This window comes from Apaloderma vittatum, unplaced genomic scaffold (assembly GCF_000703405.1).
Source record: "Apaloderma vittatum isolate BGI_N311 unplaced genomic scaffold, ASM70340v1 scaffold7818, whole genome shotgun sequence".
NCBI lineage: Eukaryota > Metazoa > Chordata > Aves > Trogoniformes > Trogonidae > Apaloderma > Apaloderma vittatum.
In genome coordinates this window covers 1-13,964 of record NW_009731192.1, presented here as the reverse complement: position 1 = coordinate 13,964, position 13,964 = coordinate 1, and the positions used below count along the sequence as shown (strand labels likewise).

At 44.4% G+C, this 13,964-nt stretch overlaps 1 protein-coding gene across 1 annotated transcript in view; it reads left to right on the top strand.

The window, feature by feature from the left end:
• The window catches only part of LRP8 (low density lipoprotein receptor-related protein 8, apolipoprotein e receptor), an 84,921-nt gene extending 70,982 nt beyond the window's left edge, over nucleotides 1-13,939 (top strand). Inside the window, exons 9-18 of the mRNA XM_009875103.1 lie at nucleotides 947-1,118; nucleotides 3,354-3,581; nucleotides 4,148-4,266; nucleotides 5,780-5,919; nucleotides 8,332-8,473; nucleotides 8,917-9,069; nucleotides 9,742-9,972; nucleotides 11,941-12,009; nucleotides 12,224-12,396; nucleotides 13,362-13,939. Coding sequence (XP_009873405.1) covers nucleotides 947-1,118; nucleotides 3,354-3,581; nucleotides 4,148-4,266; nucleotides 5,780-5,919; nucleotides 8,332-8,473; nucleotides 8,917-9,069; nucleotides 9,742-9,972; nucleotides 11,941-12,009; nucleotides 12,224-12,396; nucleotides 13,362-13,400 — 1,466 coding nt within the window. The 3' untranslated portion in view covers nucleotides 13,401-13,939. The remainder of the gene's footprint in view (nucleotides 1-946; nucleotides 1,119-3,353; nucleotides 3,582-4,147; nucleotides 4,267-5,779; nucleotides 5,920-8,331; nucleotides 8,474-8,916; nucleotides 9,070-9,741; nucleotides 9,973-11,940; nucleotides 12,010-12,223; nucleotides 12,397-13,361) is intronic.
• Nucleotides 13,940-13,964: the final 25 nt, after the last annotated feature.

The following is a 13,964-nucleotide window of genomic DNA, read 5'->3' as shown; positions in this document are numbered from 1 at the left end:
AGAGGGGTAGAACATCGAATTGTGCAAGTTTGAGCATTAGCCATGCTGGGGGGCTTCTTTAATGGAACTAGTGGGTCTTTTGGGGAAGGATGAGTTACCTGCAGTACCAGATTGCTTTGCTAGTGTTACCCTGCACATCCACGTAGCCAGTGTCTTCCCAGGTTCTGTGTGGTATGCAGTGTCCTGCTGTCCTCATGGCATCTGTGAGTCTCACGCTTGCAATGACTTAGAACTGACCCAAATCCTGGGACGCTGATCTGCTTGTTGGTTAGAAAATTCTGTTCTGCCCAAGTGTCTGTGCTGGGATCCCTGGAGCACAACATATTCCAGAAACGAGAACTTTGTTCCAGCTCTTCCCTTTCAGTATCATGTTCCTCAATCCCCTTTTGTCCTTCCCAGTAGCCTGGCAAAATAGAGGAGTGAACTGCCTGAGCCCAAGTGCTCAGGTGGACGCTGTGAGTTCTGCATGTACACGACAATCTAAAATACTTCCCTGGCAGCCAGTTCTGGCTTTGCTGGATTCCAAGTGGCTCTATCATGCGTCAAGTCTGGCTGCCTCCTGTCCTTCTGCCAGCCCAGAAGGCTGTCTCTGCCTTTTCCTTGTCCTGGCCATGGGACACCAAAATCTGGCCCTTGTGTTTTGTTTCTAAAATGGGTAATTGAAGGTGAGGACATTCCCCAGGGTTTTGCTTGTGGCGTAGCAAAATGGGCAGACCCAGAGCCAGCGTGTACCTAGTGACCGCAGGGGTGCTGCTGTCCTCTGTGCCCCCGTGTGATAGATCTGCCTCCGGAAGCCATTAACATGTGCTGCTGGTGTGGTGTAAAGCTTCCTTGCAAAGCAGAACTCTCAGCAGCTGATAGTTCTGTCATCATTTGAGAAACAAAAGCTGAATCCAGTCCTTGGGTCAGCTGCTAAAATGACAAGTGTGCTTATTTTGTGTGGTAGGCAAGAGTCCATACCTGATCTTCACCAATCGCCACGAGGTCCGTAAGATCGACCTGGTGAAAAGGGACTACTCCCGAATCATTCCCATGCTGAAGAATGTCGTGGCGCTGGACGTGGAGGTGTCAACAAACAGAATATATTGGTGTGATTTGTTCTACCGAAAAATCTACAGGTAAGGGGCAAGAGAGCATGTGTGTTCTGGGTACCTTTCCAGAGCTGTAGGTCAGTCTGTGCCCCTGAAGGACAATCTGCAGAGAATAGTGCAGGGCACAGTGAACCTGAGGGGTTTTCTCCTGTTACTGGATTACCTGTTGTGGTGCAGACTTTGTAAACTATTTTAGAAATTGATAAAAAGAATCAGGAGTTTGTGCAGGTATCTGGTTTGAGAATACAGGAAGGCTTTTCATCAGTAATGCAGGATGCTGCATTTGTGCAATTACACACAGACTCGTGTTTACTGAATCCCAGCGTTGCTGAGTGATGCTGCGCGAGACTGCTGCTGAGCTGCGCGCTTGCTGTGTGTGAAACCACAAAGACTTGATGTCTGAGAGCACAGAGGAGGCAAACGGTGGGAGGAAGGAGGTAGCAACACAGGTATCAGACACCCACTGCAGTCTCTGGTAGACTGGATTTAAATTCACAGCACTTGACCACAGTGCACATTCTGTAGTTCTCATTCTCCCTCCTCCTCCAGCTGTTTTTATGGCATCCATCACAGTATTGTGTACCAGGGCTTGTGAGTGCGCCTAGTCAAATATGCATTTAATTTATGCGCTGAAAATCCCCCATATATGTTTTGATTTGCATAGCTATTGCACCCTATTGCAGCTTCTACAGTGATTTGTTCTGGATTTTAGCTAATGATCAGGCAAAAGTTGATTGGCTTCAGTGTGTGGGAGCCGAGCCAGGGTTTCTGCAGGCTGGGGCAGCTCCCGCACCATTGGCAGGGAGATTTGCCCAGGCTGAGCCACGTGCTAAGCCCTGAAGTAGTGAGGCAGGCACTCTGAGCGGGCCTGTGAGGCTCTGCAAATGGGCAGGTGGTTCAGAAGAAAGCTGGATTCTACTGTGCCTGATTCGGTGGGAACAGGCAGGGGTGGGTAAGGGCTTCATATTCATACACAGAGAATTATTCAAGAGACTGCTTCTGCAGCTCTCTGACAGTGAGGGCGCTGGGTGCCACTGAAAGGCATTTCTACCCTGACCATGGCTATACCAGGCCTTTTTCATTTTCCAAACAGCAGAATGTTCTCACTCCTGATTGCATTGGCTCTGTGGCAAGTCTCACCTTTTCAGCAGAGCAAGCTGTACAGTTACAGCTTCTTAACAACTCATGGTCCTGTTTAAGATACTGCTACTATCACTAATATCAAACACCTCTAAGCAAAAGGCCACCATGTCCTTCCAGCAGAGAACAGGTCTCCAGCTGCAGGGCTCCTCTGAGGAAAAGCAGTCTGCAGTTGAGAGGCTATCACAAGGTGAAAACTGTGGTACAGGAGGTAATTGCTGGCAAGAGATCCCATCTTTCCTAATGCTCACCTCACCTTTCCAGATCCTGTCCTACTGAGGTGATGTCCCCTTTGGGGTGTCAGAAAATGTGTTACGATATTTAGTGACTGGGAGATTTGTCGTCACCTGTATTTCAGCCCTCCCCTTCTGAAAGCAGCAGGAGTCTCTCCTCGTTTCCCCACCAGTGCATCAAGTCACATTGCGGGTACAGCACAGGGTACAGCACAGCAGCTCACCACAGCGGTGGACAGGAAGGATTGAGGATGAGTGTTTCACTGGGGAGGAATTAACTGACCTGGAGCTGTGTAGTTAGAACATGTGGTGCTCATCAGACTAAAATAACAGAGCCTTGGGAACATTGTCAGTTGCCCTGCAGAGCCCCAGTGATACCATTCATTTGGTGTTGGGTCAAAGAGAAATCAAATCCATTCCTTGAGGTGAAGATGCAGTAGTGTGCTGTTAATCCAGGCTGACCCTGCGTAGCCATTCCAGCCTGAGCCGCAGACCCTAAGTGTCAAGAATTCCTAGGTTTATACGGTTGTTTGCAAGTGTCTTATCTGATATTTGAGAGCTCAGCTCCCGCAGGACTTTTCTTATTCTGTGACCAAAGGCAAGATGGCTAGTGAACAGGAGATATAAATCCTCTTGCAGTTTCAAATGTTTAGAGAAGTGAGCGGGGGGGAAGGGGGTGGTGTGTGGAAACTCTGTGCTGTTTTGTAACTTTAAGATGTACCAAGTTATTCTAAGAGCCAGACTAAGTTCTTAGAAACACTAATGCAAACTCAGATTCTAACTCCATTTCAGTTCACTCAGTGCAACTGATATTGGTCCAACCTTCTGCACATGTGTGCAGCCCTCTTGGTGCCGAGTGTCAGTCCCGTGACGAGTCCTGTCTTTGCAGTGCCTACATAGACAAAGCCAGTGACACAGCTGAGCAGGTGATTCTGATAGACAGCCAGCTGAACTCTCCTGAAGGACTGGCAATAGACTGGGTCCACAAGAATATCTACTGGACCGATTCTGGAAACAAGACCATCTCAGTGGCCACTGCAGATGGAAGCAGGAGGAGGACACTTTTCAACAGTGACCTCAGTGAGCCGAGAGCCATTGCTGTAGACCCCACACAGAGGTAGGTGTAAAGACCACCCTTTACCAACAGAGACGTTCCATCTTCCTTTCTGCCTGTCCTACAAACTTGTGAGTGGTTTTCATCTCATCAGGACTTCAGATGTCCTTCTAGATAGATAGATTCACTGAACTTAAATGGGATCACTCAGATAGTTCAAGTAACTCTTTGCAAGACCAGTGCTCTTAAATAAAGTTCTGAAAGTAATGGTCAGGCTGTATGCTCGATGGGCCTGAGCTGGTCCAGGCACACAGGTTGTGCTGGGAAGTGAAGTCGTCTGTCCAACATACCTATGGGCTGCTTGGGTAAGTGAAGGCCACAGACGTAGCACACACCAGGAGATGTTTTGTGTGATGTTACTAAGGAGAGATTTTGCATTCTGGTGCATGTTTTGTGCAGGCACCCTTGGACACTGTGTGGTTCCACTGGGTGCATATCGGAATTAACTGAAATGGCTGAGAGGCTTTGCTGTAGTAAGTAGAGAAGAGGGCACCTCCTGCTCCAATTAGTAGTGCAGATTTCTTAGGCTGGAGTCCAATCCGCTGTTTTCTTGCATCTGTCTCTTGCAGGTTCATGTACTGGTCTGACTGGGGAGACAAAGCTAAGATCGAGAAAGCTGGCCTGAACGGCGTGGGGCGGCAAGTGCTGGTGACTGAGAACATTGAGTGGCCGAATGGCATCACTCTTGGTAAGTGCCCAGGTTAGAGCTACAGCATCCGCTGTGGCTGATGTAAATTTATTTTAATTATTAAATAGAAAACAAAATTATAAATGTGCAAAGGCACCTACACACACTAATCCTTTAAATACTCTGTCACTTACTGCTCTCCACCACAAGTGATGTTATTTCAGTAGCAAGCAGAGACACTAGGTCTTGTAGCAGTCAGAACTTCACACTGCAGGAGCTTTGAACTGCTTTTAGGTCTGTCAAGGCTCCGGGAAATTCTGGCCGAGGATGCAGAGCTGCAACCACCCTTAGGAAGCACAGGAGGCATCAGAGAGTCCTTGGTGCTAGTGTCTCAGCCTTTCTCAGAAAGTGTCAAGATACTTCACTGGACTGGTTAATCATAGAATCATTATTAAGGTTGGAAAAGACCTCTAAGATCATCGTGTCCAAGGAAAGAGACGCAGCCGGCAGAGCCCGTTCCTTGCAGACAGGCCAGCCCAGGCACTGTGGGAGGCAGTAAAGAGACTGAACCCATCTGAGCCCGTATCCTGCATCCTGCTGGCACGCAGAGGGCTGTGGTCATTCTTGCTGCCACACCGAGTTGCAGGAGTGGAAAGATTTCCTGCTTTCATGGGGCAGCAAGGCACAGCCTCCTCTGGAGTGGCAGCTGTTCGTGTTTAGTGCCAGGTTCTCTGCTTGGTTTAATATTTGAAAATTCTGACCATGACAAGGATGCAGGAAAAAATGCTGCTACCATTCTATAGCGTTGAAGTTCTACTGCTGTGAACAAATAATGTTATCATTTAGTAATTAAGAAATTAATTAATGACTTGTTTAATTACAGGACTTGTTTTGTGTTGGATCTCATCCACTTGCATTCTGTTTAGGGAACCTCATCCAAAATGAGTGAATTTGCTACAGGAAGAGAAATGCAGTGCTTAGCATTCTCAATAACATTGGATCCCTCCCTCCCACTTGTACCTGCACCCTCCCCAAATCCTGGCTGGCTGTGGTAGGAGTGTTCCCACCACCAGCGTTCCCCCCGCCTGAAGCACAAGAAGGGTTTCTGGACCCAGGATTCTTCTTCACTGGAAGTGTGTAAATCACACAGCTCGTTCACAGAGAGCAGTTTCATTTGAAACACGGTGGTTGTTCTCCAGCAAGAGGCCAACGACTGAATAGCTTTTGAGATCAATGAAGCTTCTCGCTCAGGCACTGGTGGGGTGACTCTGGGAAGCCTGAACTGCTGTTGGCCTGCTCCCCCTGTTAACAAAAGAACCTCGTTGTATAAAGCTGTCAGTCAGGCATTCTCCCCACACACATGCCCCAGAATGTTCCTCCTTTTTAATCTTATTTATAGGGTCTTATCCCAGCATATCTGGGCACTGGTTCAAAATCAAAACTAGTGTTAAAAAAAAAAAAGCCCAATAATAAAAAGATTAGTCATGCTGCCAGCAGGAAAAACATGCTGGGCAAGAGAAAAAAGAGTTGCAGAGCTGTGTGTAATTTTGCTTTATTATGTTTCACTTCTCAGATTTGCTGAATCAGCGTCTCTACTGGGTAGACTCCAAATTACATTCACTGTCCTGCATTGATTTCAATGGCAGCAACAGAAAAGTCCTGATCTCTTCTGTTGACAATCTGAGCCATCCCTTCGGCTTAGCAGTGTTTGAGGTAAGAGTCAAAGATGGATGCAGAACGGGCTGGAGACTGCCAGAGGTCTCAGAGCTCTTCTTGATTAAAAGCTTTGCCTTTTACATAGCACAGAAAGCTCAGCGAGGGTGTTTGCTGCTATAGAAACCGATTAACCTGGTGTGGGTTCAGCGCAGAAAATTGTTTTCTGAAGCCCTTAAATTGGGAGCAATGCGCTGTCTCATGCTTTTACCCAATGCAGTACCAGTGCTGGTGGTGCCCAGTGTCACCCCTCCCACAGAACGGGGAAATGGGTGCTGGGCTTTCCTTGGTTTGAATTGAGCCCACTGTCTGTACAAGGGCCAAAACTGTCATCAACGGAAGGGAGAAGCCACTTACTGTGATCAGCAGGTGGGACAGGTATTCCCTGAGTGACACTGCAACACGTCTCTCATCTTTGCAAGTCAGATTTTCAGGGCAGCTGCTCAGAGCAGCCTCTCAGCCTGCAGTGGAGCGCTCTGCTGCTCTCAGCAGCTTTGCTTCACGCCATCTTTGCATACCTGTGTTGCGTTTTCTGGTTTCAGCAAAACCCTTGGGGAGGACAGCCCCTTAAATTTTACTGCGTTGGCTGGTTGCTTCTGTTGTCCATCCCAGCACCTGCAGAAGTATCCTCAGAAACATTTTCACCCATCTCAGAAGTCTCAAGGCATCAGCTCGGGGTATCTGTGCAGGCAAGGCACCGGCTGGGCTCACCCTGGCATCACTGTGCCCCAGGGCATTGCTGAGACTGGGGACTGGGCACTGAAAAGATGCTTTTCACCTCATTATGAAAGGGTCAGATAATTCTCTTTCAGGCTGAAATCCTCCAGTTAGGACACCCAAACCCTGCCACACATCTGAGAAACTTCCCTGTCCCCAAAACTACAACTCTGATCCTACAAAGACTTAACCTTTTTTCACACAGGCTTCCACCTCCTGTTTGAGTCTGTTCTACTGAAAACTCAGTTAGTCTTACAGATTCAGTTCTCCTGTACCATTCAGGGTCACAGTGTAGCCTTACTAAAAGCAGAGCAGTCATTAATTAAACAGTACGGTTTAGACCCTCAAATGTCATTAGAGAAGAACAAAGCCCTGCTGAGATCTGCAGAAATTACTGCCTAAATTGGCATTCACGTTTCTGCCGTTAGTTTATGCACAGCTACTCAGTGGCAGGGCCCAGGGCTAACAGCTTCCTGGCACTTTGTATCTTGTGCTTAAAATCTAAAGCATGTGTCCCCATCCTGTCTCAGCAGTCCAGGGGTATGGAAGACGTAATTCAAATCCCTGGGTGGAAGCAGAAAGACAGTCCAGCTCTTCTGCTCTTCCACGGTGTTAGAGGCTTGCCAAGTATCAGTAGCCTGGGGCAATGAAGTCTCCTTTCTTGTAACTAACCTCCTTTCTGCGATTATTTAAATGATTATGGGAACAAAAGCTTCAGCTTTGGCACCTCGCTCTAGGTAAGCTGTAGCCATAGGTGTGTGGTTGGCTCCCGGTCAAGGTGTGTGTCAGCTCCTTTCTCTTCATTTCACTTACCTAGGTTGGCTTTTGACTCGGCAAACCCCTCTTCCCTAAAACCCTTATTCCTCCCATGTAACGTGTGTGGTGCCTGGGCATCTCACTTTGGGCAGGGCTTTCCCCAAGACATTGCTGCTCTTTAGTTTTATCCTCATCATCCTCATCAGCAGTGTTTGGGAGGATCTCTTGGAGTATTTAACCCTTCCTCACCAGAGTGGCAGGTTAGAATAACAAACTACCCTTCTGCTTTTGATAATTTGCCTTTGTGCTCCAGCGATGCGGTTTTCCTCACTGAAATACATGTGTGTTTTAGCAGGCAGCAGCAACTAAAGACTGGTTGATAATTGCAATTCCTGTGTGCCTCGTTGACCAGTTATTTTGCACCTTCAATCATAGTATGCCACGCAAAAGATATTACTAAAAGAAGATAAATAGATACTCCTCTTCCAGATGTGCACTAGGCACTGGTCTCCTCATAGATGCCAGTTTAATGCAGGTCTTAGCTTTGAAAAGGAGAAAAAAAGCAGAAGATTTTTATAGAAGTTTCTAGTATGACCCTGGGGTTCTGCCCATGACTCACCCCCTCTTGTAAAAAAGAAAAAGAAATTATTCAGAAACAGAATGGATGCAATTCCTTCTGTACTTAACCAAATTTCTGCTTCTTCACCTCAGTCTCATAGCTACTCAAAATTACTAAGCAGTTTCTAAAGACGTAGGATTGCTGTGCCTTTGAACATTACAAGTTAGTGTCAAAAAAGAATTTAAAAAGCGCACACAGAAGCAGCATGAACCAAAGGTGCCCTAAGGTAGGAACCACATTGACTTTGTGACTGCTGGATTTTAAACCCACGTGAATTGGACCTGAGCAGGGCCAGGTCAGAAATCCTGTGTTTCCTGCAGGACAGAGTGTTCTGGACTGACCTGGAGAACGAAGCAATCTTCAGCGCAAACAGGCTGAATGGCTTGGACATCTCTGTTTTGGCAGAAAATCTCAATAATCCTCACGACATCGTGGTGTTTCATGAATTAAAGCAGCCCAAAGGTAAGACATGTCCTTAGAGTATCTTGACCCTGAGGGAGGTTTATTTGAGCGAGTAAATGAAATGCTTCCTGATGGTTCTTGATGAGAGAGAAAGCACAGGTAATAATGTGAAATCAATACCTAACGTTTCAAGTTCCTGCATAATTAATTCAGCAGCAGCATTTATTGAAAAGTCTGCAATTTGTTAATAGCTGTTTAATTAGCATCATTGATAACAGTGAGTCACTCCTGGCACTGTGATCCTTGTCATTCATTATATATTTGGGTAGTTTTTGTAGCAGTGTGTAAGGCTGCACTCTATTCCAAACTGTAAAGATACTTAAGCAATCCGATTAGTTGAGGTGCGGAGTAGAAGTCTTCTTAGAGGACCTGGTATTTCTTTACCAAGAACAAGAAATGAATAATCAGAAAAATAACTTCTCTTTTCTTCCATCCTTGAACAGCTCCAGATTCCTGTGAGCTCAGCCCCCAACCAAACGGAGGCTGTGAATATTTGTGTCTTCCTGCACCTCAGATCTCTCCTCATTCTCCCAAGTATACCTGTGCCTGTCCTGACAACACGTGGCTGGGTCCTGACATGAAAAAGTGCTACAAAGGTAAATACAATCGCGTCACTATTTTGCTATTCCAGCAAAACCATACTTAGAGTGGACAGATTTTCTGATGGCGGAACACAAAAACAAGCTCTTGTATTTCTGGTACGTGCTGTCTTCTGAACACAGCATTGTGGTGTCCTTTTCTGAAAGCTCGCTAATTTTTGAAAGCATAACCAGAAAAAGATACAGCAGGAAGGAGGAAAAAAGGGGTAAGGCACAGCACTAGAGGCGTGCATGGTCAATAAATCATTACAATTTGCCGCATTGTTACCCTGTAAATAATGGTCCTGGAGAGGCCACAGTCATTGCTGATGATAATATCCTGAAAAGGTGAGTGGTTTCAGGGCAGTTTACCCCAATATGCAAATAGTTCCTGGTACAAGCTCAGTATTTTCTGAGGTACTGAAAAAACCCACAGGTTTTTGAACTTCTTAACTGCTTTCCATTCAGAGTGTTTTATTGCTATTAATAAATTGAGCCTGACTTCAGGAAACAATTTTTGTAGCTTTAGGCAGAAAACTATCAATAGTCTGACTCCCTGATAAATGGAATGGGAATTTGGTTCCTGCTTATAATCGGCAGATATAACGATCCTCCTGATTTTTATCACCACTTGTGATTTGATTTGTGCACTTACTTTAATGAAAATTCATTGTCACTATTGCGCTTCAGATCTTCCAGCTACTTCAACTGCCGTACTGGTTTCTACAACTGCAGCGTCCCGCACTGCCAGTACCGCGACCAGCGCAACTGTACTTGGCAGCACCAATCGCACCACTGGAGTCGTCCCCAAAGCTGTATCAGAAGCTACAATTACCAGCCCGACTTTTCATTTACCTTCCACCACATCCATCCTGATAGATTCTGAGATGACCACAGGAAACAGCAATTTATCACAGCACTGTAAGAGAATAAGATTCCTCTTTCCTGTTTCTATATGTACCGTATCACAGAGGCTCAGACACCCGAGTTACCAACAGGGCAGATGCAGGCACATCCTGTTGTGTAGCAGGAGACATCAGATACTCCTTGTGCAGGCATCTGGGGTGCGATGGCTCATGTTATTCCAGTTGCTCGGGATGTTACGGAACTTCTGTCAGGTTTTCATTCAACACACACGAAACGGGCTGTAGAGATGAGACCCTGAGAGTTTACACTAGTCCTTGCCTTGTCCCTAACACTAGTTCTTCCGAGCACTGGTGCTGCTTGTAGTGCTGCACACCGTAATGTGGATGATTGTACCTATTCTAATTCTTTAATTATTAATGGGATCCAGCCCAAGTTGCAGATCAAAAACGCCTGCCGTCCAGCTTTAGCGCTGCTGGGTGTTTGGAATTCCAGCAGCTCAAGACAAACTGCATCTGTTTTGCTTGGCTGTGCGTTGCATGTTAATGACACCTGATCCATGTCATATATTTGAAGTTTATCTTTACGTATCACAAGAATATCCCAATGGAGAGCACTAATAGGCTCTCCTCAAGTTCACCCTGCATAATGAGTGAGTAATTAAACCCCAGCCTACCATCACAGTGCTAACAGGTAATCCCTCTAGATCGTGCTGCCAAGGTAAAGCACAAAAGCTGAACTGCTTTTCAAAAAAATAATAATTAATTCTAGTCCAGAGAGAAGGCTTTACTCTTCAGCACTGTCATTCAAAACTGCAAACAGATCTAGATTGCTTTAAAAACAGTAAAATACTCTTTTTTTCCTTAAATGCCTCACTGAGCAGAACAGGCTTTTTCCACTGCATCTGCAAAGCAAAAATAAACCATCCCTGCTGGGCTAGGGTGCCTGGTTGGAGGAAAAGTGATGCAGCACACCCTGTACTGCATGTAGAAAAGCAGAATCTAATTTCTAATTCGTTCTTGTAAGTTCTTTTTGTCCAAATTTCTTTCAACTTCAATAATTAACTTTTTAATAAGCCATGGAAAAAGCAAGGTGCTTTAATTGTCCACATTTGAAATAGTCTGGCTTATTACTAAGTAAATAACTGTGTAATAGAACAACCTGCCACAGGGAAGTATTTAAAAGGATAAACTGCCTTTTAAGGTCCATGAATTGGTGTATCAAAAGACAAACCTAGTGGGTTCCTCCTGCTCTCCAATTCCTTATATTTTAGAAAAAATAAGAGCTCAGAAAAAAAAAGTTAAGTGTATAACTTGAAATGTATATTGATTTTTTTTTTTAAATTAGTTTTCCCTATAATTGTTTTTTTTCTCTTGTCAATACAGCATCGTGTTTTGGGGTCATTCTTGCATGCTGAGGGAGACTGCAGCAACGAGTGATGTTATTTGTGGACTAACTCCTTACCTGTAGATAAAATAATTACAAACAAAAAAACAACAACAAAAACCCCCACTGAAATAAAAAGCTGTGTAGGTAGCTTTGAACTGCATTCTTTTTCTGACAGCTCAATAAATTATTAATTGTGTCAGTCCTAGAAAGTGCTCTACTGTGGATTTTTCAGAGCACTATTTACCAGCCCCTGACTCATGCACAGAATTTCCATTAAACGTTGTAGTTTTTAGAACCGGCCTCCTTTTTTTTGTGCTTGAAAATTAGAGGCACAAGTACAGTCACTCGTTTCTGGTTAGAGCCTCTCTATGTGGTAGCACTGTGCTGGGCACTTGCTGCGCTCTCCTGGTGTGCAGTTTGCAATCCTGCGAGGGCAGCAGCCCTTCAGGGCCAGGCTCAGCTCAGCTTAGCCCAGATTTCCATGCAGATGCATTTTATTACAGAACTTTTTGTAAACTTTTGATTACAAAAGCTTTCTGATGGACAGGACATGCTTATTTACATAAAACATTCTTTAGACATGTCTTTAAAACCAGCAAATGAGTGAAATGATCAGAACAACTTCTGTAATTACAGATGCAAATAATGACCAAGGCTTTGACTCAACTGTGACAGCAGCTGTCATTGGAATTGTCATTCCTGTCGGTAAGCTGGTTTGATTTAACCTTTGAAAAGGTTCACACTCGTGTGAATACACTTTCCCAGTTTCCAGGGTTGGGGGTGGGAAAGAATACAAGGACTGTTGAAATGGGGAGAAGTAGCTGGCCTCCAAGAGAACTGCCCGAGGTCAGACATCTACCTGGGCACACGTCAGCAGATCCACGCCTGTGTAACAGCCCCTCCTTTCCCCTTTCCTCAGTGGTCCTTGGCTTGCTCTGCATGGGAGGATACCTCATCTGGAGAAACTGGAAACGGAAGAATACTAAAAGCATGAACTTTGATAATCCAGTGTATAGGAAGACAACAGAAGAGGAAGACGAAGACGAAATCCACATTGGGCGGACTGCCCAAATTGGTCATGTCTACCCAGCAGTGAGTATCTGAGGGAACTGCTGACGGAGGAGATAATTTTAAGAGTTTAGATACAGAATTATCTCCAGCTGATTACAGCGTTATTTGCCATAAAATGACAAAAGAATGGAAATTCTATTGAACAGGCAGAAACCTAAACTTCTAGGCAGCCTATGCAGTTGTCTTAGGATATAGTGGTGTATATAATAAGACTCTGTTCAACAAATAATAAGTGTCCTAATCGATATACTTCATAAGCTAGCAAGTGTAAAGCCAAGTGTAAAGCCTCAAGAGCTCAGTACATGACAGCTCATGACTCATCCTCTGCTGGATTCCAGTGTAGCCATGCTTAGACTGCTGCCCATGTCTAGACTATCTGAAGGATAACTTGAGTTTCTCTACAAGCCAAAGAGAATATTTTTCTCTATAATGTAACAATCATATTCCTCACAAGGAGGAATGAATGAGGATCTGTAAGAAGTTAAGGAAATTTGCCTTGGCACGATGAAGCTTTAAAAAACCCAGTGCTTGTTTTGATAGCGAGTCCAGTGTATGCAGAAGAGAGAGAACCTGTTCTACACAGGAGTTTGTCTGTAAAGGAACCTCTTTGAAAGCAGCAGCCCTGGTGACATGAAGAAGGTAGTTACAACTGCACGGTATTTTTGGAAGACAGCATGAAGATCCCTAAGTAATGAGTGAAGGCAACATAACTTGTATAGGCAGGCAGGCGCGTAGGTAATGCCCTGTGTTATCTAAAGATCACTCTAGAGAAGGCATCATCACTTGTAAGGAACTTTATCTGATACACAAGTGAAGTATTAACTTTCCAACACCTCCTTAGTAACACCTGAGCAGCACATAAAATAGATTTGTCACCAATAGGTTACAGACCACAGTGAGATTTTTAACAAGTTATGCAAGTCAAAAACAGTATCACAAGTCACAAATTTCTCAGGTGGTGGTGGTGTTTTTTTCTCTCATTACAGCGTGTAGCGTTAAGCTTAGAAGATGACGGGTTGCCATGAGGATGAAGTTGCTGCTCCAGACAACACACTGAACAAATTTGCTTTGGATCACTGGACCTGCTTCTTTTTGCTCGTTATTTATGTTGCAGAAGGGTAACCACAAAGTTATAATGAACTGCAAACATCCAAAGGATGTGAGAGTTTTGTATGTATAATCTTTTATACGCATTTTAACTTGTTGCACTACCCATTTGTGATAGTGAATAAGCGACAGCTGAGCTACTAACTCAATGTACATAACCAGCCAGGCTGAAGGTTCAGTAGCTATTGCTTTATTTTAAGACTATATTTATAGATATTTTGTAAATATGTTGAATATGCTTTGTGGCTATCCATCAACATAAGTAAAACAAATTCTGTACAGGCAGTTTAGAAATATTTATTAACAAAATCTGGATTATAAGATCGGTTCTGTAAATATAGTAGAGGGGTGAGAGTATTTATTTTTTGTATGTTTGGCTTGCTGTGCATAGATTATCTGTGTATATATCTATCTAGACTAGATAGATATATAGGCATATAAATATATACATATATATATAAATATATATATACATATATTTT